Genomic DNA, 25,424 nt, shown 5'->3' on the forward strand with positions numbered 1-25,424 from the left:
CGTGCCCATCCTACCAGGCCTTTTGCCACTTACACTCATCAAGAAAGGAAAAAACTAGATTTTCATTGGGACTAGGTGTTTTGAGGGTGGAACATATTCAGCGTTCCCATTTTTGGATACTTCCTTGTGCTCGTCAACTATCGGTGATAAACAGACAGGTGCTTGACATGTCTCCACCCTCGGCGCGGACGGTGGATATAGGTATGGAAGACCTTGTTGAACATCGCTGAGCGTTGTGAATTACGTAATCCTGCAGAGGGGGGCGTGCCCGCTGCGAGATCGACGGGAATAAAAGCGCAGAAGACCGGGCGAAACATGCGACGGTCTTGCCGGAAAGGTCATCTGATGATTGTTGCGTTTTTGCGGCGTTGGACGTGATGCTTGTTAAAGGGACCCTCCCACCTTAACATTAGTTTTGAGTTGAGATAGCCAAGTTTGCGGCCAGGCTCAGAAACCACCATTTATCCCGGTCGCAACCCCCGCAGCTTTATGGTGTTCAAGAAATTTCTTCCCTTTACTTGCAGGGTGGGACCAGCGTGGTCCCTATCTCTTAACCATTACGGGAATCTGATGACGTCATCAGGCTTTCGAACGTCCGTTAAATGTTTGACTAAAACGTTTTGTAGCACGCGGTGGTATATGCTGCTTTGCGCGCAACAAATGCCGCACTTTCAAATAAAGTCGCTAGGAACAGCGGAGATCCCAAAAAGTAAACAAAAGTAAAAGTCTAATATCTTGAAAACCGGTGAATATTTTTCGATGAAATTTGGTAGATATTCGTTTTTGCTCTTTCTGAACCGAGCGACATCACTTTCATGCCAATTCATTAACTTTTTTGAAGGTGGGAGGGTCCCTTTAAAACTTTCAGTGCCCTCGCGACACCTACCCTGAAAACTTCATGACCCTGAACCAGATGACTTTTGACATGTGACCTACTTTTCGAGACCATGTTTGGCCGGAATCGAGATTCGGCGCATTTAATGAAAAGAGCCCCTGAAAGGCGTCGGTGAAATCGTTCCCAATTTTGGGTACGCCGTTCCCATAATAAGGAACGCTTGCAGCGCCAGTGTACGAGAGCGTTCCCAAATTTGGGCTCGCGGCCCGGATGATGGACTGCTTTAGAAATAGGGGAACGATTTGAAACTACGATGGGCCTTACAATATCAAACTCTTTCCCAACAATATTGAGACAAATATCAGGCGGTTCACGATCGTTTTATATTTTTTGGACGTCATTTAACGGTTCTTTTTCTTGTTTTAAATAATGCCTACATGGCGTTCCCATATTTGGGTTTATCGTTCCCAAACATGGGAACGAAAATGCGTTCCCGAAAATGGGTACGCTTGACCATAGTTCCGCCTACTGAGGTCGAGAGAAACAACACCAACATAAAACACCGACTATGTAGCACTAATACTGTCAAATTCAAAAAAAAATATATACATGAGTCGATCAGAAATTCACTGTAGATTTCGAAAATGGTGTCAAATGCCACTCAAATACCCCCATTCGCATGTACGAAGCAATAAAACACTGACCTTCAGTTCCGCGTGCCATTCTCCATAGGCCACTGTGTATTAAATAACGCGTTCACTGATCGCAAAAAATGAGACCCACATATGACGCGTTTGCTACCAGCCAATCAGCGCTCGAGATGCCGAGCGCTGATTGGTGGAGAGGGCCGTCGTTAACAGTCCATTACATGTCGTTTTCCTTGAACATGTGCGTGAGCGCTGATGCTGCTCACGGGCTGTTGCCATTTTTCGTAATGCTGAAGGCACGGGAGCGAACCCCCCTGTACGCGCCCTCTTCAACAACAACGAGGTGTGTTTTGATATTTTTTAGGGTAATATTTATATTTTAGAGCAATATTTTATGGGTGAGAGCGTCCGTGCAAATTGTTGTCGAATCCTTGCTCCAAGTAACTACGCCCAAACAGCATCTCACGGCTAATCAGCGTAACCGGACAAATCTTCGTATGGCATTTCTTCGTCGCGCAATATTTCGTCCGCATTTCTTCGTCCGCAAATCTTCGTCGGCGCATTTATTCGTGTCGCATTACTTCGTCTCGCATTTCTTCGTAGGTGCAAAAATTCGTAGCGCATTTCTTCGTATCCGCATTTCTTCGTCGGCGCATTTCTTCGTCAAGCATTTTTTCGTCCACGCATTTCTTCGTCTACGCAAATCTTCGTCCGCATTTCTTCGTCCACGCAAATCTTCGTCTGCGCAAATCTTCGTCCGCAAATCTTCGTCTCCGCAAATCTTCGTCCGCAAATCTTCGTCTGCATTTTTTCGTCCACGCATTTCTTCGTCTACGCAAATCTTCGTCCGCATTTCTTCGTCCACGCAAATCTTCGTCCCCGCAAATATTCGTCCGCAAATCTTCGTCCGCAAATCTTCGTCCGCAAATCTTCGTCCGCAAATTTTTGTCCGCATTTTTCGTCCACGCATTTCTTCGTCCAATCAAATCTTCGTCCGCAAATCTTCGTCCGCAAATCTTTGTCTGCGCTATCTTCGTCTCCGCAAACACTCGTCCACAAATGTGGTTCAATAAAAGCATGAAGAAATATCAGACAGTCAAGTGAATGACGAATTTGATGCATGGAATGGATGATGTCAGGTAGATGAGGTCAGTCAGGTGTTAAGCTATTGTATTTGGAGCCGACAATCGTAACATTCCATATCATTTGTGTCCCGGACATTCTTTTTTTTCGCGGTCGTTGAACGACAATATAATCTCTTGTACCCTCGCCGGCATAGGCGGCGGAACGGGGAGGGCACCGGGGCACCGTTCCCCTCTTTAATTTTGGCCTTTTAACAGTAGCCCTATGGGCGTTGCATGGAAAGCATATTGGACCAAAAGTCGGCAGTGCCGTGCCCCCCTTAATTGAAGATGTTCCGCCGCTACTGCCCGCCGGACCTATTTGTTTTCTACGGTACACGCCGGCCGAGGGGGCGGGTACGACCCCCCCCCCCATCGCCGTTTCGCCACTGGTGGAGCTAGCGCGTCGCGGAAAAAACGAGCGTGTGCGCCGTTACGAGCCGCAGAGATTAATACCCGATTTTAAGGCCTTCTAGGTCAGGGGTCGGCATACGGCCCGCGGGCCGGATCCGGCAAGGTGGGTGACGGTTGGATCCGGCCCGCGACCATCTGACGTCCGGCCCGCGGCTGGTATCAGCGACTTACATCGTGTTCCGGCCCGCCCCCCCCCCCCCACACACACACACCGCCTGGAAGGTTAAGCGAGTAGACCACGTGAAGCCGCCAAGTGCACGCAGCTGCAGCAGTCGTTGATGCTGCGCGCAAAAGCTGCTGACCAAATCTTACCGTTGCAAGTTTTGTCTAGAAGTAGAATTAGACAAAAACACCCGCAAATGGTGTTTATAAACTCATGAAGTGTGCGAAGGAAGAACTGTTGTGCCAAAGCACATTTGAGTCACTTTTATATCGGAGTCGATTTATGAAGGAACCGCGGGCCGGAACACGATGTAAGTCGCTGATACCAGCCGCGGGCCGGACGTCAGCTGGTCGCGGGCCGGATCCAACCGTCACCCACCTGGCCGGATCCGGCCCGCGGGCCGTATGCCGACCGCTGACCTAGAAGGCCTTAAAATCGGGTATTAATCTCTGCGGCTCGTAACGGCGCACACGCTCGTATTTTTTCCGCGACGCGCTAGCTCCACCAGTGGCGAAACGGCGATGGGGGGGCAGCGGCGTATTTAGAAAATCGCGAAGGGGGGGGCCAAGGGTTTGGAGGGCGCCACCTCACCCAAGGAGGGCGCCATACGGTCGCGAGATAAAAAATCGCTCAGTGGGGGTTGGGGGGTTGGGAGGCGTTTTTTACCATGCCACCAGTTTTTTTTTTTGCGTAACCTCGTATAGGTCGTGCTGCATTGATTTTGCATCGTGTGTATTCTTTATACTCCAGGTCACAAAAGGTCAAGTGTTCTTGAAATGCTGCGCCGAAGGCGCGCGAAATTTTTGAAAACAACCTTTTCCTCCGCTTTTTAGGCACGCCTTTTATACGATCACTGTTCAAAGCTCCTCTCGCTCTTTTACCAAATTTGAAGGTGTAAAAAATACCTAAGGTTTGGTCGGGCCGCTGCCACACAAACTGTACAGAAAGCTTGGCTCATGGGTGTCGATGTATAAAAGTTTATTGGCGGTGGCATATCTACGCACCAGATCACCGTATCGGATTGATACCGGAGCGCGAGATGCGTAAACATCATCCAAATTACCTCAGACCAGCCTTCATAGCCTTCTCACAGATGCATACAGTGTACCCACATAACCAGTTTCAATCACCGAAACTTCAGATGCCTGCTGTTGCGCCCGAACCTGTTGACAATACTTAATCGTAATCCATATAGATGCCATGATGCACGTAAAGTAGGATCAATCCGTTAACCCGCGCGGGGCTGGGGTCTCCAGCCGAACGCGCGGGGCTGGGGGGGGGGGTAAATTTTACCCCCCCCCCCCCTGTTATCTCCCGAACTAATGGTCCGATTTGGAAAATTCAAACGCCAATCGAAAGCTCTCATCACGAACTACTAAAAACATGTACTTAATTTAAAGTTTGAGGTCAAGGTCAAGGTCAGGTCAAGGGTACAAATTGCAAGTTTCTACAGTATCGGCCTTGCACCGTAGTTGCCGAAGAATGGAGTCATGGACTGAGACTGATCGCCCAAAACGTGTTCTTAGGCTACCAAGACAATATTAGTTGCATACAATATCATTCAGAGGTCAAGGTCAAGGTCAGGTCAGGTCAGGTCAGGTCACCAAAAAACAAAATATAGAAAAGGGCATGTGCGACACATGTTTTATGGGTCATTTTACTCATAGAATTCAATAGGCACACTCAATAAGTGATATGGACCACCTCTGGATGAATTTCAGGTCGAGGTCAGGTCAAGGTCAGGTCAAGTGAGGTCAAATTTTGAAGTTGGTTGTTAAGGCCTAAAAAGGTGTCTATCTGATGCAGTTTTTCACGGCGAATCGAATGGTGCTATTTTTGTTTCCGTACAAGGTCTAGAACTTCCAAAAAAGTCATTTTTCAAAAATTTTGTGTGTCGTGACGTCATAAAATTTTGAATAACTCCCACATTTTTGAACCGATTCTTCTAAAATTTGGTATGTAGGTGCACATAGACCACTTCTCTGACATATATTCCGGTTTTTTTGATAGACTCAAAATTTTGGATTTTATAATGATTTTCCCAAAAAAAATCAGTTTTTTGAAAAAATTTAGGCCAAAATCCAAAATTTTCAAAAAACCGAGATTGCCATTTGATAGACAAAGTAAAATTACGTATAACCTTTTTTGTTACGTCTTGATTCCTTTAAAAATGAAGATGTTAGCGGCGTTTGAACTTTTGCCGTTTTTGAGGCGAAAATGGCGAACATGACGTCACTAAAACGTCAATTTCTCAAAAATTTTCCGACGGATTTCGCTCAAATTTTCAGGGAAGGTGTCACATTGATGTAAGAAAAGGTACTGAAAGTTTGGCGGCGCTGCGCGCCGCCGTTTTTGAGATATCCCAAAAATTCGCGAGGGGGGGTAAAATTTACCCCCCCCCCCAGCCCCGCGCGGGTTAAGACCAAAGACGTGTTTTATGCATCGTAGAGCGTAGATAGTTTTGGTAGGTATAGATACTTCATTCATTGTGCTGAATGCACGTTCATTTGTGGCAGTTTTCACAGGCAAGACATCAACTATGTGCAATAGAACGACTAAGTTGAAAAACATGCCAAAGGAGTAAATAAATGATAGGAGGGCAGCGATCAACGGATGTTGCCAATAGGTAGAAGGGCTGCGATCCACAGGAGGGCACTAATAGGTAGAAGAGCCCCGATCAACATCCCGAGTTTCGACAGTAGGGCACCGATAGGTAGGAAGTTGGCGAGCAGCAGGAGGGCGCCAATGGATAGAAGGGCAGCGATCAACAGGAGGGCACCAATAGGTAGGAGGGCGCCGATCAACAATCAACAGGAGGGCGCCACCAGGTAAGAGGGTGGCGAGGAACAGGAGAGCACCAATAGGAGGGTGGCGATCAACAAGAGGTCGCCAATAGGTGGGAGGGCGGTCATCCACTGGAAGTCGCCAATGAGCGGAAGGGTGACGATTAAAATGGGGTGGCAATGGTGAGGAGGGCGCCTTTGCTCAAGAGGATGACACGAACAGGAGGGCGTCTGTGCGGAGGGCGCTGGTCAACAGGAAGGTGCCAGTGGATAGGAGGGCGGTGATCAACAGGAGGGTGCCAGTGGTTAGGAGGGCGGCGATCTACACGAGGGCGCCAATAGGAGAAGGGCCCCGATTAACATTCAACAGGAAGGACTAGGGAACCAACAGGTAGGAGGGCGGCACTGAACAAGAGGGTGCCAAAAGGGAGAAAGGCGGCCTTCAAAATTTCACATGAGGGCTCAATAGGTAGGAGAGCGCCAATAATTATGAGGACGCCGATCAGCAGAAGGGCGGCAATGTGTAGCAGGGTGGCGACCTACAGGAGGGCGCCTTCGGGTGAGAGGGCGCTTATTTACAGGACAGCGGCTTACATAGGCGACCACCGTTACGCTTAGAGAGCTACAGCCTACAAATGTGGTTGGAGGGCGCCCGAGGGAGCCCTCCAACCGTATTTGGAGGGCGTATTTGGAATGGGCGTCCTCCGAGGGCGCCCTCCATCCGTATTTTCCCTGTAAACACATTCGCGATTGGAGGGCGCCCTCCAGTCGCGATTGTTTTTCGATTCGATTATATCACAATTGCAATTGCGATTGGAGGGCGCCTTCGGCGCCCTCCAATCGCAAAGGGCGCCTTCGGCGCCCAAGGGGGGGACCATGGCCCAGTGGCCCCCCCCTGCCTACGCCCCTGTGGGGGGGGGGGTCGTACCCGCCCCCTCGGCCGGCGTGTACCGTAGAAAACAAATAGGCCCGGCGGGCAGTAGCGGGCACGGCACTGCCGACTTTTGGTCCAATATGCTTTCCATGCAACGTCCATAGGGCTACTGTTAAAAGGCCAAAATTAAAGAGGGGAACGGTGCCCCGGTGCCCTCCCCGTTCCGCCGCCTATGCCGGCGAGGGTACAAGAGATTATATTGTCATTCAACGACCGCAAAAAAAGAATGTCCGGGACACAAATGAGGAATGTTACGATTGTCGGCTCCCAAATACAATAGCTTCACCTGACTGACCTCATCTACCTGTCTTCAAAAGTTTTGATTATCCATTCCTTGCATTAAATTCGTCATTTACTTGACTGTCTGATATTTTTTCATGGTTTTATTGAACCACATTTGTGGACGAATGTTTGCGGAGACGAAGATAGCGCAGACAAAGATTTGCGGACGAAGATTTGCGGACGAAGATTTGATTGGACGAAGAAATGCGTGGACGAAAAATGCGGACGAAAATTTGCGGACGAAGATTTGCGGACGAAGATTTGCGGACGAAGATTTGCGGGGACGAAGATTTGCGTGGACGAAGAAATGCGGACGAAGATTTGCGTAGACGAAGAAATGCGTGGACGAAAAAATGCGGACGAAGATTTGCGGACGAAGATTTGCGGAGACGAAGATTTGCGGACGAAGATTTGCGCAGACGACGATTTGCGTGGACGAAGAAATGCGGACGAAGATTTGCGTAGACGAAGAAATGCGTGGACGAAAAAATGCTTGACGAAGAAATGCGCCGACGAAGAAATGCGGATACGAAGAAATGCGCTACGAATTTTTGCACCTACGAAGAAATGCGAGACGAAGTAATGCGACACGAATAAATGCGCCGACGAAGATTTGCGGACGAAGAAATGCGGACGAAGAATTGCGCGACGAAGAAATGCCATACGAAGATTTGTCCTGGAATCCTAATCAGCAATGGGGCTAAGCACTGGAGAAGATTCATCGAAACAAGAGGGCTTGGAAGATTTAAAATCTAATTTAGAGATGTATTTAGACCACTTAAATGAAGCAAAAGTGCAGGTGAGTTGTTTTTTATTAATGTGATCATATCAATTACCAACTGCTGTGGCAATGACTCACCTGGTTGACTCACCTGGTTGGGTTCCCAGTGTCAAGAAATGTAGATGGAAGGAAAGAGTAGGACAGACAGGAACCCTGAATCCTAGACGCGCCAGCCGGGGGAGATCTTCACTTGTGGTTGGCGAGCGCAGAAAGCTGGAATTTAGCGTCTTCCGTTGAGTCCGGCGTGTATGCATGTACAAACACACTGTGGTTTTTCACAGAGACAAAAAAGAAAAAGAAAATGAATACAGTGCAGAGAGGCCGGCAGAATATGCAGCGCGCTAAAGTTTTGTACAGTTGTTCAAGCAACGTTAGACATAGGCGAACAAACTCCCATGCAAAGTGTCATGCAGGACCTCCTTGAACCTAGATAGGTTTGGGGCACATACCGCCTCTGCGGGTAGGGCATTCCAAAGACGCATACACCTCACAGTGAAAAAACGCTTCCTAACATCTGTGCGTGAGTGCAAGGGAAAGATCTTGTGACAGTGACCTCTGGTGCGAGTTTGGGGACACAGGCTAAACAGTTCATCAGGAGCAATGCAAGACTTCCTATTGAAGATTTTCCAACACTGAATGAGATCAGCGCGTGTCAATCGACCCTGAACCGAATACAAGTTCAGCTCCTGCAAGCGATCAGCGTAGCTCAATGAGGCTAGCCCATCGATTCGCTTGGTCCAACGTCGCTGAACCCTCTCCAAGAGTCGCATATCCTCTATGTAGCCAGTGTACCAGACACAAGAGCAATATTCAAGCATTGGACGAATATGAGTAAGCAATAGAAACAACATGAATTCACGCGATCGGCAGACAGTCGACTTTAACAGATTCTGTGCCAAACCACTAGCCTTACGAACCACACCCCTGATGTGCTCGTGAAACTTTAATTGGCAGTCAACGGTAACGCCCAAGTCCAGATGGCTCTCGGCAGAAGGGATCTGTTGGCAGTCAAGGAAGTACTCTGGAGAGACTAGCTTTGATCTAGAGTTGGCAAATCTTAGCACGACACATTTATCGGAGTTCATTCTAAGACCCCATGATGCTGCTGTGGTGTGTAAGAGGTCGATGTCTTTCTGCACATGTTGATAATGAGACAGTGTTGATAGAGCGGGAGCATGAGACACACAGGCATACATTTTAAGATCATCGGCGAAAATTTTATAACTGCTTGTTAACTGTGAGGCTATGCTGTTCACATATACTAGGAACAGAAGTGGTCCAAGGACACTACCCTGTGGGACACCACTAAGGACATTCCTTGGCCGGCTCCTACAGTCCTTAACACAAACCTGCATCTCCCTGCCATATAGGAATGAGGAAAGCCAATCAAGCAAACGGCCATGGATACCCAGAGACCTCAGCTTAGCAATCATCAAATCGTGACAGACCACATCAAACGCCTTGCTGAAATCGAAGAATATTACATCTGTGACTCCACCCATGTCAGCTGCTCTCGAAACGGCGTTATACACAAGTAACAGCTGATCCATAGTTGACCTGCCTGCCCTGAAACCAAACTGATTTGGTGTCAGTAAGTCATTTGATTCCAAGTAGTCACGAAGTTTGGCACAAATAATTCGTTCCATGCTCTTGCACACCACAGAAGTTAAACTGATGGGCCTGTAATTAAGTGGATCATATCGTCGGCCTTTTTTGAATATCGGTATAACATGGGACAGCTTCCATAGGACAGGCAGTTGGCCTTCCTGGAGAGATCTGGAAAAAATCATGAGTAAGGGACGAGCCAGTTCTGCAGCACAACGCCTAAGTACCAAGGGATTCAGTCTGTCAGGGCCCATGGCTGAGTGTGGGTCAAGGGCCATCAGCGCAGAGCAAATGTCTTCGGTCGTCAGGTCAACATTTTGAAGTGACCCGTCAAACTCCTGGTGAGGGGCAGGGTTGGTTGGTGAGTTAGTCGAATACACCGATGCAAAAGAGGTGGCAAACACTTCAGTCATAGCCTGGGCGTCATCACTCACTTCCCCAGATTGGAGAAGCAGGGGGCCAACAGATGGGCATCCCACCTTCTTGGATCTGATGTAGGAGTGCAAGAGTTTAGGGTTTTCAGCGGACCTCTCCATTAGGCTAGCTTCATACAGACTCTGGGATCTCACAGCAAACCCTTTTAACTCCTTATTGACAGAAGCAAACTCTTGATAGGCCATGCGAGACTCATGAGCTTTTCTCCCTTTACGTTCCCTTACTAATTTGTAGGTCTGCCATGCCCTGCGCCGACGGTGCATTAGACTAGTAGGGGGTCTCTTTTGCCAGGATGGTTTACCTCTGTTTGATGTCTGTTCAGGTACAAACTCGTCTGTCAAATCACAGATAAGCTTAGTAAAGTGGTTGAAGGAATCATTGCAATCACGATGTGCAATGCTTTCATTTCAATTGAAAACTTCTGCCGAGAATTGCTGAAGGCTTGGGAGATTTCAATTTTGTTTTTGTGAGGCGTGAGCACTGATTATTTGAGTTAATATAATTTCTCTATTCAACAATCACAGATTCAGTCCAGTGCGGACCAGACAGAGGCTGCCCTGGAGTCGGCCATGGCTGCGGTTTTAAAACAGGTGTCAGCGGCACTGGATGAACGGAAGGCACAACTTATGAAGGAAGTGGCAGATGTGAAAAATACTGCTCTGAAGCAGGCTGAGAGCTGCAGGTAAAATGTCTGATGAATGCTTCATAATCAAATACTGCCTTGAAATGACTGTTGATGGAATAGCCTAAAAGACATTTATATATGGACTGTCAACATATTATAGGCTCCGCTTCACTCGCACCACATCTTATTCCAGTCAACTGGCTCGAGAGCACCTGCAGAGGACAGAGGAACTGCTTGGGTCCCTCCAGTCAGGAGATTCACCAGAGGCTAAGCAGATGACTGCTGAAGCCATTGAGGAGCTGTAAGTGTGTTAAATGGACAAGATGCACATTTGTATACAGGGTGTTCGCAAAAATATGTCATGATTTCGTTACGCCATTATCGCCAGCTCAAATAAGCAAGGATCAAATGTCTTGCTGAAATGTGTTGCCCGGATCTTCAAGTTTTGTTATACACATGTATCAGTGCCTCATGTCAAACCGGGCGCACCCCACACGCTGTTTTCAATATGAACCCCTTTTCGGCGGATGCACGTATCACCTAGAGATTACACATAAGGGTTCATTCGCACGCACGTGTTAAAAGTGAACACGGACGGCCTTTGCAATCACTATCATCAGCCGAGAAAGATTCTTGGCTGTCTTCCTGTAGTCCTTGGACTTCAGATATCCCACAGGTAACGGCCGATGGGGCTGACACCAAGTGAATGGGTCGACCAGGGGGTAAGGGTCCTCCTGCTCAAGAAACGGGCCCTAGCATTTCGTTTAGGCACCGGAGTGCAATTTTCGAAGTGTGGACTTGAACCCATCCTACCCGTGCGCATGTCTGCAGCGTTTTGACCATTGTCTTGCCCCGAGTTGCCTCACATTTCTCGCTTAAACTTCTAGAGCACTCCCACGCAGCAGTTTTCAGCGGCAATGTTGGTGTTTCAATTTGAAGTCTTAAGAAGAAGGCCTCGCGGCACCATGAGCGTCTATCGCAAATCAAGCAATGACCTTCGGACTGTGGAGCTGGTGTTCTTACCTAGCCTTTGAGGGTGGCATATCTACCCAAACCGTTTGTTCTGGCCGTCGGCGCCTCCATGAAGGTGGATGTGTGCTTCACTGGTTGACCGGGCGTGGCCGGTGAGCGGTGCTCAGAATTGATTTGGGTTTTTATCCTCGAAGCAAAGTAAATTCTTAGCCCTTTTCTACCCTAAATAGCACCTATTGATTCCTGACCTTGTAGGGTATAATCCCCATGTCATTATCAATAATATAATGAGAGATGTTGGACCGCACCCCGCATCTTGCGCGAGCTCGCAGATGGTCAGGGAAGGCATCTCGTTGACCAAATGGGTGATCTCTTTGTAGTTTAAATGACTATAAATAATTCTTTTTCTCGGACTTTCAAGGGTTCATTCGATTTCTAACGATCACTTTGGTAGTAAGTTGCATGTGCAGTAAAAAAATCGCCTTACAAGGGGTGCAGCGGAGGCATCAAAGCATGCACCGAACTGTTGTAGCACGGAAACTACGGGCATCGAATCCAAGTGCTTTTTGGCGATATTTGTTTTTCGCTCTGTGCAAGGCAAGATTTTTAATATTATAAATTAAAATGCATATGAAAGAAAACTTGAAAATGTCCTCTGTCAAATGGGCATAAATACGTGCACGTGCGTTCAAGCAATTTTTCCTACAAAGCGATTAGAATCATGACATATTTTCGCGAACACCCTGTATTGTCAGTGACAAGATTGTCATTGGAGAGCTTTTTGAATTATCTTTTCCTATTTTTTGTTTCAGGATTTATTATTTTACTCATAAGTCATTGAATACCTTAGGCTTGTTTTTGGACATGTTTTTCTCTACAATGCCTTCCAAGGTTTTTGTTTAATAGAAAATAGGGAGATGCTGAATCAACTCTCCACTCCACCCAAGGCTATAGAATTGACTCCACCCTTATCACAGGGCGTCCCAGCTGCCGGCTCCGTCCTCGCTGCCCCGGCCGGCGCTGCAGCTGCCCTCCTCCGGCGCGGTGCTGGCCGCCGTCCGACAGCTGGGCAGAGTGGAGAGCACGGTGACGGTGGCAGGGGTGAGGACAGAGCCGCGGCCCGGCGCCGTGCTGGTCTCCTGGGGAACGGTGAGAGGAGGAGAGGGAAGAGGGAGAAGGAGGGGAGAGAGGATGGATTGAGTGAAGGAATGGTGGGATGTTCTGTGCAAGGCTGCAGAGTCGATGGATTTTTGGTGGCTTTGACTCCTAGTAGTCGCAGTCTCCGACTCTGGCTTCAAAAATCGACTTCGACTCCGACTTTACAGCCCTGGATCACTGTGCTGTAATCTGGGGATAAATGAGTGATTTGGGGGTGAGGAGTTTTAACCATGACTTGTTATATTGGGAGCAAAACACCATGAGTCAATAATGACATGCATCTCCATGTTCTGGATATTATGCCTACATTCTGTCGTCCCCAGTATGAGGACGACTGTGACCCGAGTGAAGGGGACGGCTCATACCGTCTCCAGTACTGCTACGGAGACGCCAACAAACAGACTTCGCCCGTCTTCCATACGGCCTATGAAGGTCAGCTGATAGTGATGTGATGACTGTGTTGGGCCTTGTTTGTATGGTGTCTCATAGAATGATTTCTGTAGATATATTGGACAGGTATGTAGTAAAGAGCAAGTAGCATACGGATATATTCAAGTAGCATATTTATATGTAATTGCTACTTGAATATATTCGTATGCTACTTGCTCTTTATTACAGAATGATTTCTGTCACTGCTTTAGCCGTTGCTGGTTTTTTCACGCTATATCTGGCTACTCGTCATCTTATTACTGGTTACTTTAGGTCAAGTTCTTGGCCTTTCCATCTGGGTAGGTACTTTCAAATGCACCCTCGACATTGGTCCAGTCATCCCCTTGCCATTGGTCAATGACAGCCCCCCCCCCCCCCGTGGCAACAGGTCCGGAGACGAGCACGCTGGTTCGTCGTCTGCAGTGTGACGTCATCTATAGTTTCCGCGTCAGCCGCCAGGTGTCGGCCGGGGGAGCGTGGGGCGGCTGGAGCCCTCCCGTCACCGGTGCCACCACGTTGCCCCACTACGGTAATTGAACAATGAACAGAGAGAGGGAGGTCAGAGGGACAGCGACACAGTAAAAAAAAAAAAAAAAATTGATACTAGTCCGGGTAGTCTTGATCTCGGTTATGCTCACACTACTTTGCCTTGCGATTGCTTCAAGTACGCTCATTCCTCCCGTCTTCTTTCAGAGTGGTCGCCCAGTCCCGCCTACTCGATAACAGACTCGGGCCGTATCGCCTGCCGTACCGGCGACGGTGGCGACACCTATACAGGTGGTGACAGCGTCATCTACAGTGCGGGCGCGCAGTTACGGCCGGGCGCCGCTCTGCGGGTAGCTGTAGTGGAGGCCGGGTCCGGCTGCAGTGATGAGGGCCTGGCGCTGCTGGATGGACGGCCGGACCAGGGAGAGGATGGCGCTCTTATAGGGAAAGGAGCTCTGTTCGTCAGCGCTACTGGTACGTCACGTAGTTAATCATGTTACGATCCGCCTCTAAGAGTTGTCTGTAAGCCTATTCCTCTGTCTAGAGTGATTCAGAAGGCTTCGAGCTTCATGTTTGTTTGGTATAATAAGGCCATAGGATTCTAACGACATTTTCGTCTTAACTGACCTCATCATAAGTTTGCATGACTGAAACAGACACTCAGAAAGTCTCGAGTCACAGACCTCGCATAGCTTCTCACCAGGCCGCTCACCGACCAGCTCCACTCAAACTCACAGTTCACTGCCCCTCTCACCCCCGTTTCTCACCCCTCTCTCTCACACACAGGTGAGGTGTACGTGAACGGTCGGCGGCGTCAGATGCGTCTTCCCCCGCTACAGGCCGGCTCCTACCTCACCTTCAGCACTGAGAGGAGGGACCAGCAGACCACGCGGGTCTGTCTGGAGACCGGCGACAAACAGGTAGGACCATGGGACCATGCAGACCAGAAACCAGGAGACCACCAGGGTCTGCCTGGAGACCGGCGAGAAACAGACGAGACGACAGACAGTAGGGACGGACAACAGACTGTACAGTGGGACCAAATGATTCTAGGACAATTAAACCACGCAGTTGTGAGTTGGAAAATATTTACAGCCTTATTTGAGTGTGGAACCAGGATGTATTTCTGTACCTAAACAATTCAGTTGAACCATTCAACATTTCAAAATTGTTGAATTAAGTTGAATTAAGTTGAATTAAATGAGTCATATGATAAGATATCACCCAACGGCAGTCGTCCCAAGCCCCGACAGTTTGATCTCGTTATAACAGCTGTACCTCCCATCTCCTTTCGATAGGTGGTTTACGACTGGAAAACCGAGTCGACCGATCTATGGCTGGCAGCTTCATTTAACGAGCTCGGCTGGAAACTAATGCTCGAGTGACGTCATTGGTCACCGGTTAGTGACGTCAGTGGATCACATCGCTCGCTGATTGGACGCAGGTGATGTGACGTCATATGTTGGATCTGGGGTGATATGTGGATGACGAATTGGGTGAATGAAAGTGGAGACAATATCGCAGAAGATTGAAAACTATGAAGTCGTGCTGCCGTGAGAACGGGAGATCTGACAATTATCATTCACCGCTGAATAGCGGACTACAGAGGTCTATGAAACTACGAATTGAGCTGACGTCATGCATCTGTGCCTAGATCTGTATCGTGATACTGCAGTGCCAAATCAATGTCGTAGCAACTTTTGGTGTAGCGAATTTCATTTCACCACGCCTGATATTTATATTGAGCTTATAATTGGCATCGGGAAACAGCACAATTCTCATATTTTGCTAGACATGAAAGGCAAGATCGGTCTCCATACACGAAGCTAGTGGTACCGTACCCTCGTCATACATTGATGAGAATGTGCATGCGATTGAGGTGTTCGATTTCGTGAGAGGTTCACATCCTCACCGGTCCCTCAGCTGTGATTGGAGGTTGTCTTGTCAGCGGTCTGTTTTGTAATAATCGCTGGGTTGCCCAGTAAAGTGCCATGCTGTAATGCTAATTGTAGATATATTTGCAAAGTAAACGCTCAACACAAACGGTTTTCCGCCCAATGCGTCCATAGTCAGCCTTTATTGCCTGTTTACTTGCATATTTTGTGCAGTCACAAATACGCGTTATCTGAGGGTGACTTTTGCCGTGGTTTGCCAGTAAAAACGCGTGTGTTTATGAAGTTACGTAACATCCAATTAAGCATCGCTTTGGCGTTGAGTCTGTGCCTTTACTTACCCTCACCGGTTTGGATTATTCCGACGCTGTCGGAGTTGATTTGCACTGTTAGCTTGTCAGGCCTTTACGATAAAATCGGGAAAGTAGTGCCAAATTGCAACCAAACTATAAACCAAAGGCTGTGCACGGCATTGCGTAGTGCATATAGTTGGGCAATAACATTCTCCATATTACTACTCTTATTTAACACTTGCTTATGTACCAGTATAGCGCCTTTTGGGGCGACTAACGGAGCGAGCGAGGGGGTGACTCTTGCACGTGCGAAATTTTGAGGGGGTACCTCCAACTGACTTGTGCACGGCACCCTACTGACCGGTTTCTAGCGATGTGCCAAATTTGAGCACAATCGGCCCAGCCGTTCTCGAGATCTGGGAGCGGCACCCTGCACGTGCGCACGTGCAAAATGGGTCCCAACTGACTTGTGCACGGCACCCTACTAACTGGTCCCTAACCGTGTACCAAATTTGAGGGCCATCGGTCCAGCCGTTCTCGAGATCTGGAAACGACCCCTGCACGTGCGCACGTGCAGCAGCACCCCAACTCTGGCACATGGATATGCAGTGCCTAGTGGGTGCCTACCTACATGCCAACTTTCAGCGCAATCGGCCAAGTAGTTACCGAGATATTGCAACAATTACAAAACTGACACCTCTTCGTTTTGCACGTGGCACGTGCATAAGGGGTCACCCACATGCATCGGGAATAGTCCAATACTTGGTAGAAGGAATGAAGCTACCCTACAAAAATTACCGCGTGTAAATCGGTCAAGTGGTTGCTGAGATATAAGCCTCGCAAAAGCGTCCGCACGGCCGGCCGGCCGGCCGGCCGCTCATACTCAGAAATTTCCGTTATTCTACGTAAGACTCCGCTCGCTTCGCTCGCTCCGTAATAATTTGTTCTGCTGTGATGTCGTAACCCACTGAGGCTTGCCCGTGTTTAGTGCAGTGATCTGATCTGGCCATCTGAAGCCAGGGGAAGGTGATACTACATAGTGATGCAGTGTTTAATATGGACTGTTGGGAGGGTTGTATCAGTTCAGAGTCGTCCCTCATCATCTACTGAGATACTTGTGAAAATGTCGATATTCTGTATCAACAACGAATACATATGGAACGATATATGCGGCAACGAGTTTTCATTGAACGTCATATGAAAACATATACACAAGGTGGCCGGCATGTGAGCACTGAGAGCACATCGCAAAATTAATCAATGCATGAAGCAACCGACGTGAAAGTTACGATGGTGGTATACATAATACATATACCTTAATATAACATGGCAAAGTTCGACACGATAAAACTCATTTTGTGACTATCTCCAATCCAAGCAATGGACAAGCTATTCCGCAGCACCAAAGTTGCCTTCCTAGCGCAACTACTGTAACGTTAAGATACTCGATAGATAAGCTTTCTTTCCACTCTTTCTCAAAATATCATCGATGAACTCAGGCACCTCACCTCTTTCAGTTTGCTCACTCCGGCATTGGCTCCTTATGTGTCCCCGCTCTCACCCTTCACTCCTCTGATTCTCTTTCTCTCACAATCTTTCCGCACCTTATCACACAGCTAAACGTTCCATAATCCTCCCGATTTTCAACGCCTTCGTCTTCACTCGTTCATCCTCCGCCGTTACCAAGTTTCCTACGGCCTCCGCCAGGGCGGCGCCACTGTCCGCGCCGGTCGGCCCCGCCTGCAGTAGACAGTCGAGTAGCACCAGCGCCCTCAGACGTGTGACGTCACTGGGACGAGTCAGCTGATCCACCAGCGCTGCCGTGACGTCACCACCGCCAGCGGCCGTCAGCCTGCGGGCGGAGAGGCCGCACGGTGATACCATGAATGGCGTGGCCAGAGCTTTTCGATGGGGGGGGGGGGCACGGTGGGTCCGCCCCCCCCCCCTGCAGATGGACCCCTCTGAATAAACGGTCTTAGAACTTAAGGGAAAAGTGGGAAATTGTGGAGTACAAATATGATGTGTTTGCCTGAGGAGTGTGCATATAATGCACGATATTTTAGAAGGTCTGGGTCTCGCAGCGCCAGAGATTGCTATTGTTGATGTATTTTTTTTTTTAACAGCAAATTGCAACGATCATTTGAGCCACGCTACTCACCAAAACTTTCTTCGTTTGGCGTTTGGAATACTTTCCACTGAGAATGTTCTCAGTTCTCAGTCCGGACGGGACGACCCTGTGTATCCTCTCCATGTATCAAACCACGTATCCCGTATCCACTATATGTATCCACTTGACGGACCCATGTATCCACTGTCGCCGGACGCAGCCAGGGTCGCTGCCACCGCCAGACTGTAGGGTGGCGGTGGCTGATTGTCAATGGCCGTCACGGAACTGTAGTCCGGCGGGGGAGTGTCACCCCCGCCACTCTCAGCTGAACTCAGGCCAGGTCGCCGGTCAGAGATGTCATTGCGCAGCAGTTTGGAGTAAATGACGTACACAATCACCACCAAAAAGACGAGACCCAGAACGGCACAAGCGAAGAAAATAGTGACTGTAGGTCCGGCAAATCCTAATGCAAACGTCACTCCTCCAACTACAATTCCATACAGTACACCACAGAGCACAGTTAGCACCGTTTTAACGTTGACTTGTCTCACGCTGGACACAATTCTAGCCCAGCACGAGTCTCCTGCTGTTTCTCCGCTGCCAGTGTCCTCGTCTCGGGGCTGGTGCAACTCGCCTGGGTCACCGACCTCTTGCCTCGCCGCAATTACCGTAGCCATTGGTCGGCCTCGTGGCACCAATGTATTACAGCTGAGGTGTTATCGATGTGGCTTTCTGCTAAAAGAGATGGCCCTGTTTGACTACAGTGTATCACCGCCGTATCACTAGTGTTTGTTCCATGAATTATATCCTCGGGTCGCTACAATTGTTCGCTGGCAGCGCAACTCATTCACCTTGTCATCAGTCATTTCTTTCTGCTTATTGTCCAGCTTTCGCAGTCCGGTTTCAGCTGGGTTCTTCAAACATGCTTTAAGCACCACCACCGTTTTATCGAACCAGTAGAGGAGCTATATCGAGCTATATCGAACCAGGAGCTATATCGATAAACGGTTATCTTTCTTCAGAGTGGTATCCGTTTGCCTTCTTGTGTAGCCGGTTTCATTATTTTAGCCACATGCCCACTAAATGGTCCAAGTTTTGGGACCACCATCATCTGCCCACTCCCCTTTGAGCACTGACCTCTGGCCACCGTCTTCTGACCAATGCCCTCTTACCACTTATCTTCAACCACTGTTCTGACCAGGGCTGCGGAGTCGATGGATTTTCGGCGACTCCGACTCCGACTCCGACTCCGGCTTTCAAAAACCAGCTCCGACTCCGACTCCGACTCCGGGCAGAATTGTCGACTCCGACCGACTCCAACTCCCGACTCCGACTCCGCAGACCTAGCAGGGCTGCGGAGTCGACAGGTTTTCGGTGACTCCGACTCCGACTCCGGCTCGGGTTTCTAAAATCGACTCCGACTCCGACTTCGACTCCGGTCACAACTGTCGACTCCGACCGACTCCGACTCCGACTCCGACTCCGCAGCCCTGGTTCTGACCACTATCTTCTGATCACTGAACTCTTGTGACGCTCCTTTGACCACAGCTGCCATCGGTCTGACCTGTGACCACCGTCTTCCTGTAAGTCAATCTACCGTCTGTTGCAACCTCCTATCGCCATCCACACTCCACAGCTCACCAGCCTGATCTCGTGCACAATCACTTCCTATCGGTCCGACACCAGATAGTCCCAGTGGGTATAGTGACGTATGTAACCATGTCTGACATGACAATACCCGAGTCAATGTAGAGCGCAGTATAACCCCCCCCCCCCCCATCTGGCTCTCATCATGCTGCACCGCTATAAACACATGGCGAAGGCTCGCAGAGACAAAATATAAGGACGTCATTTCATAGCGTCCTAGAAAAGTCATTCCAGGCACTAAATAGTTCTTTCAGCCTAAAATTAGTTGGAAAAACAATAATACCAACATGGACGTCAGTGGTTATGATCAGGAACATCAGTGACTTTAATGGCATCAGTGATATCAGTGGCGGTGATGATTGGACAGTGATTTAGTGAGAGGCCAGAATTGAGAATGGGCACCGTTTTTACTTTTTATATTGGCCAGAGGAAAGCCAGTTGAAAGACTAAGCTGAGATGATAGTGTTCGGAAGAGCGTTGGCTGAGGACAGTGGTGAGACGACCGTCATCAATTAACTGCAGTCAGATGACGACCGTTAGGTTAGAATCCAGTGACATGGGGTCCTCACAGACGCCGTTATGGGCCCTCATAAACACTCGTGTGGGACCGTCACAGACGGGTGTGGGGCCCTTAGAGCTGCTGGCGCGAAACCTTTACAAGCCGGCTGGGGGCTCTCTGAGACCGGCAAAAGGCCCTCAGAATATGCTGGCAAGGGGCCCTCAGAGGCCAGCAAGGGGCCCTCAGACGCCGGCGTAGGGCCCTTATGGATATAAGCTTGACTACTTAGGAGCCCATGAGGTTCTTACGAGCCCTGTGGGGCCCTTCTGAGTCGAAATACGGCTTGTGTGTACCCCCAGCGGACATTAATGGCGTCGGGCCCCGAGGGTCCCGTCCCCCAGAACCCGATGGGGGGGGGGGGACGTGCAACCTGTGCCCCCTGGCTACGGCACTGACAATGACAAAGTCCCTTTTACCGTATCCGTAATGGTGTAACCGTTTTCCCACTGTATTCCTAGTCCGTATTCACGTCCCAGCAGCTATAGTTATCGTATCCCTTTTCACCGTAATCCTAATAACTGACTGCAGTTAATTTATCAGCGGGCCAACAGTAATGCAGTGAGCATACTGACAAACTGTTACCTGTCAGCCAGCTGGACGGCGTCCACCAGGGAGATATGGTGTCCGTGGTGGTCACTGCAGAACTGGCCGATGGCCACCACCTCGGGAGATACCGGAGACCTGCCGGGCGGGAGGAGGACCGACCGGGCAACTGGGTCAGATGACGAAAAACAACGACAAAAGGTGGATACACTGGATACAGAGGTAAGCGTTCATAAGACTAAGTTGAGATGGATACAGCAATGAGTGAATCAATGAATCAATCAATGAATGAATCCATGAATGAACGAATCAATGAGCGGAAGTATGAATGAATCAACCAGCACAGCAATTAATCAATGAACGTCTTCATACACTAACCGACTGGCTGATCCAATGAACGAAAAAAAATCAAATTAAAAACGAATAGGCCCCCAATCCGCACATCAATCCAATGACGTCAAACTGACCTGGCGGGAGCCTCGTCGGCGTCGTCGATGGCGGCGGCCACGTCGGAGCCGACGCTGACGTCATCCACATCAGCTGGCTCGTCGTCTGACTCCTCCCAGCCGCCGCCGGCCCGGCCCGGGATGTGGCCTGAGGGCAGGGCAGGGCAGGTCAGGTCTCGCTTATTCATTGGTGACGTAGGATTTGGCCGTGGGGTAGGTCAGGTCAGTAACTGACCTGACCTAAAACCGACAGCTGTTCTCGGTTTTACAGTGGTGATTTGGGACTGATAATTCTGGGAACGGGGATAAGGACTGAAAATCCTCGCACGCATCAGTAACTCGATATTTGACCCTGCTCTCAATGTCGCGCCGGGTTGGGTCACTATGTTAGTTCCGACACATAAAGGAGGTCTAGAGTCATGTGATTGATCTTGAGTGTGACAGAGTGTGGTAGAGTGTAGGTTGGTTAAATCAAAATATTACAGTGGCTTAGACTGTGCGATTGAGACATAATGCGATAAGATATACTAAATGATACAATACAGCTAGCCTGACGCCTTCCTCTCCTCAGCCTTACCTCTGGCTGGCGGCTGTCTGGCCTGCCGGGGTGGGGCCGCGCCCGCTCTGCGCAGCGGCACGGGCAGCTCCGGGCCGTCCACAGTCGTCGACAGGCGCGGTGGCGGCTCGTACTGTCCGGCTGAGGTGGCGAACACGTCCGGAGCGGGCGGACCCGGGGACGGAGGGGAGAGCGCCTCCTCCATCAGACCCCGCAGTCGGGACGGCAGGCTGGCGCCGCCTGACAGGGAGGGAGCGGGGGATGAGGGGTGGGAGCACGAGAGAGGGGCGCTAGGAGAACAGAGCTCAAAATTGTTTACCCTCACCCTGATCGTTCAAAATCAGGAGCAAGTGCAGAAAACATACGTTGTGCCTAGACCACCGTAAATGGTGCCACATCGCTATTTATAACAAGAAATCACCGATGCCCTGCAGTGTACACGTCACGATCTGCACAAAATCCTTTTCCCCAAACATATCCCACCCATTCCCATCAAAACTAACCATTACCGATAGAACTAAGTCCTTTCTACCCCTCTGGTCATGACCTACCCCTACCCATTCCCTTACCCGTCCGTTTGGCGGTGCTCACACCGAACCCTTGGTACTGTCCACCGCCACCAGGTGACAGCACCGGTCCGAGACCAACCATCGGCGACCGTGGCGCCCTCTCCGTGACGTCATCGGAGGCAGAAAACAGCAGCGACAGCAGCTCCTGCGCGGGAGCGAAGGATATGTTAGAAGCTACGGCCTACGTGATAGGGATTGATGCTATGAGCTAAATTACCGCGGTATTGTGAGAAGCAAATAAGCTATAAGCTATTGCTGATTGTGACCTACAAGGACCTACATACAGACAAATGTCGATCATAAGACAAAAAACATGTCAAACTGAAATTAAATGTCATCATCAATGGACATGCCGTTTTGCCTCTGTATACCAAGAGGTCACACAGTTTCTCGTACGATGAGTACGCATGTTTATTGATGGACATTATTTGGTCGATGTCTACACCAATGAATATGACACCCACCCACCTAAGTTAGCTCCCCCGCCAGACCCCATCTCTGTCCACCGCCCTCACCTGAGCGGTGGAGCGGACCCAGAGGTGGGGCGTCATCCCCAGCACGGGATCCGGCGGCCCGGAGGCGGCGCTGGCCGCCGTGACGTCACCGTCACGTGACCGCAACAGCTGGCGGAACTCTGCGTGACCGTGACGGGCGCAGTAGAGCATCACGCGTAACGTCTGTGACGAGAGGAGAACAGAAGGTATCACATCACTCAAAGCACGTCACATATTCAAGAGGCATCACGCCAATGATGTGTTGTTTTGCGCTGGACTGTGAGGACCGGTGACTGGGCAACTAGGCCAGTGTCTGTGTGCCTGATGACAGTGAGACGCCGTATACTCGCGTCTCACTGACACCGGTCCGCGGTATACAGTGAAAAACACCCTACTCGACCGAATGAAAATACAGCTGACCTCAGGTGAACGTCACAACGTGTGTGATGACTGACAAACAACATGAGTCATAATACATTACTGGAATGAACTTCTAGTTCTAATGCCCAGTTTCATCATTTCTTTGGAAGAAGAAGGAGAATAAATGATCTTGAAATGCTAAAAGAACAACAATGTAAACTTTCAGCTGGGAAGAGCATTCATTTGAGAGCAAAGTGAGCAACTAGCAAGTGAAGTGAAGAGCAAGTGAGAGCATTCATTTATTAGTAATACAGGCAATACCAATACAGGTACACTGCAATGCCCACCTTGAGTTTGACAGTTGGAGATGAGGCAGTCTGCAGCCTGGTCACAAGAAACTCGACCAGCTTGGCAGACTGTGCGGGTGCAGTCAGCGTCAGCTCTGCGGACCATGGGGAGAGGTCACTACTCATTTGCTGTGTGCTGTCACTGAGTGGAAACAATGCAATGCAGTGATAGGGAATCAATGACCATTAAACTAGGTACCACATTCTCATGATCAATTGGAGTATGTATAAGCCAAGGTATACAATATGATTGAAGATGCTTCTAACTACCTAGGTATAGATAAGATGATCACAATGCCTGTTTGTTACAAATAAGCCAATACATATGCCATAATTAATTAAGGTCATTGTGATGAGTTAACTAATACCCAGCTTGACCAGTTGATGACCATAGTCAGTCACATCCTGATCCTGGCTATATCTAAGATATGTTTATGTTTCACAGTTCACACCTGCAATATTATGGAGCAGATATCCAGGAGTTGGACTTGCATCATCTGAAGTTGCCCTCATCAGGTCTGGATACTGTAACAACAAAGATAAAGATAAAGCTAAATATCAACATCAATCACAGTGATCACAATCTTTATTTCATATCAAAAGCTAAGGATTATTCTTTCAATGCAAATGAATTATCAAACCACACAACCTGTAAGATCCTGTAGTTTTGTAGGAAAACTATTGCATAAATCAATTTCATCATCAAAGTCAGCGAAGTCAGAAAAAATACTTAAGTCTGTTTAATTGATGACGGTGGATCACTTCAACCGCACAAATGAATACGGCATGTGATTAACAAAACATTGAACAGAAGGTAAAAAGGAAATCAAGAGTAAGCAAACATTTTTAGCTGTAACTTTTAAAGGTAATGATGTTTCATGTGCACTTTTCACTAAAGAGCTTAAATCAATCAGCCATTGTTAATACAACAGACTATAACAGCATTTACCAAGCATTATTCTTTGTTCCACAAATTATCTTTAAAAAATATAAGAACATGTGTACGGAAAGCATTGGTAGTGCATTCAGTACAGCACTCAGGCCGCAAGCTTCATATGGAACAAACGGATATAGACACTTTGACTTAAATAAAATAGGGATAACTGATAAGTAGGAACCATTACACATCAACGTAACATTCAGACAAATTACAAGAAACTCCAAATTTATAATATAGACTATGCTGCATAATCAATCATATTTATGCTTCAGTCTTAGTACAGACGATACACGTATTCACATAAAATCTAAATTTTCACACATATAAGCGGCCATTTACGCGAAAGTGAATAAAAATAAGCAATTAATTCTACAAAATTCCTAATAAAGTACACTCACAAAAGAAAGGTAACTGAAAAGAACTTGAAGATCAGAAGACATATTAAAAAAATGGAAAATACGTCTAATCCCGAAGACAAGATTCTTGAAACAAACAGTATCAGCATAAGCAAAAATTTGTGTTCATTTTACCTTACGTTTGCTGTTGTCACTGAAGAGATATGATACTTTTTGAGTTAAAAAATGATTTTAACCAAATTATTGATGGAATACTTTATATGAAAGTCACTTATTATTTTTGATTCAATTACAAAACAGATAACATCAAAAAGCTGTTCAAATTTGGTATCATTGATTGGCTTATTTTCAGGATCTCCATGTTCATGCTCCCAGCGAACACATAAAATAGCTTTTGATTGTCACGTCCGCGTATTTCATGTATTTGATCAAGAGTTTCAACAAATACATCATGCCTATTTTTTGAACAAAAAAAAAACGGAATTTTCTCTTCAGTTTTTCAGTTCTTTTTTCTTCATGTGAAAATGTAAAAAATTATTTTTAGAAAGTAAGTTACATTTAAGCTTTTTACAAAAAAAAAACATTTCCTGCATCAAAAATGGAAGATCTTAGATATTAATTCTGGATAAAAATGCAGGTTTTATG

At 48.2% G+C, this 25,424-nt stretch overlaps 2 protein-coding genes across 6 annotated transcripts; one reads left to right on the forward strand and one right to left on the reverse strand.

The window, feature by feature from the left end:
* The first annotated feature begins 1,777 nt into the window (after positions 1–1,777).
* On the forward strand, positions 1,778–17,027 carry LOC122369985 (cytokine receptor-like factor 3). Its single transcript, XM_043345192.1, has 9 exons — positions 1,778–1,825; positions 10,525–10,682; positions 10,819–10,926; positions 12,575–12,746; positions 13,079–13,187; positions 13,573–13,713; positions 13,878–14,144; positions 14,457–14,590; positions 14,969–17,027. The coding sequence occupies exons 2-9, from the start codon at positions 10,570–10,572 to the stop codon at positions 15,053–15,055; spliced, it is 1,131 nt and encodes a 376-aa protein (XP_043201127.1). The 5' UTR covers positions 1,778–1,825; positions 10,525–10,569; the 3' UTR covers positions 15,056–17,027.
* On the reverse strand, positions 17,022–25,157 carry LOC122369984 (AP-4 complex accessory subunit Tepsin-like). Of its 5 annotated transcripts, none has more exons than XM_043345190.1 (9): positions 24,954–25,157; positions 23,936–24,008; positions 23,484–23,578; positions 22,798–22,959; positions 22,288–22,427; positions 21,735–21,958; positions 21,179–21,305; positions 20,751–20,849; positions 17,022–17,707 (listed from the first exon to the last, which is right to left on the reverse strand). In XM_043345190.1, the coding sequence occupies exons 2-9, from the start codon at positions 23,994–23,996 to the stop codon at positions 17,464–17,466; spliced, it is 1,152 nt and encodes a 383-aa protein (XP_043201125.1). In that variant the 5' UTR covers positions 23,997–24,008; positions 24,954–25,157; the 3' UTR covers positions 17,022–17,463. The 5 variants fall into 5 exon arrangements, with proteins under 5 accessions (XP_043201125.1, XP_043201124.1, XP_043201123.1 ...); XM_043345189.1 differs by having other exon boundaries at positions 21,735–21,953; positions 22,283–22,427; positions 24,954–25,152; XM_043345188.1 differs by lacking the exon at positions 24,954–25,157 and adding an exon at positions 24,822–24,926.
* Positions 25,158–25,424: the final 267 nt, after the last annotated feature.

This window comes from Amphibalanus amphitrite, unplaced genomic scaffold (genome assembly GCF_019059575.1).
Source record: "Amphibalanus amphitrite isolate SeventyFive unplaced genomic scaffold, NRLGWU_Aamphi_draft 001088F_arrow, whole genome shotgun sequence".
Taxonomy (NCBI): Eukaryota; Metazoa; Arthropoda; class Thecostraca; order Balanomorpha; family Balanidae; genus Amphibalanus; species Amphibalanus amphitrite.

Coding starts and splice junctions, on each gene's coding strand:
- LOC122369985 (XM_043345192.1), top strand. CDS start 10,570: ATGGCTGCGGTTTTAAAACAGGTGTCAGCGGCACTGGATGAACGGAAG. Junction 10,683..10,818: donor AAGCAGGCTGAGAGCTGCAG/GTAAAATGTCTG, acceptor ATCTTATTCCAG/TCAACTGGCTCGAGAGCACC. Junction 13,714..13,877: donor CACCACGTTGCCCCACTACG/GTAATTGAACAA, acceptor GTCTTCTTTCAG/AGTGGTCGCCCAGTCCCGCC.
- LOC122369984 (XM_043345188.1), bottom strand. CDS start 24,863: ATGTCTTCTGATCTTCAAGTTCTTTTCAGTTACCTTTCTTTT. Junction 23,579..23,935: donor TCTGCTCCATAATATTGCAG/GTGTGAACTGTG, acceptor CATGGTCCGCAG/AGCTGACGCTGACTGCACCC. Junction 22,960..23,483: donor CTCCAACTGTCAAACTCAAG/GTGGGCATTGCA, acceptor CTCTCGTCACAG/ACGTTACGCGTGATGCTCTA.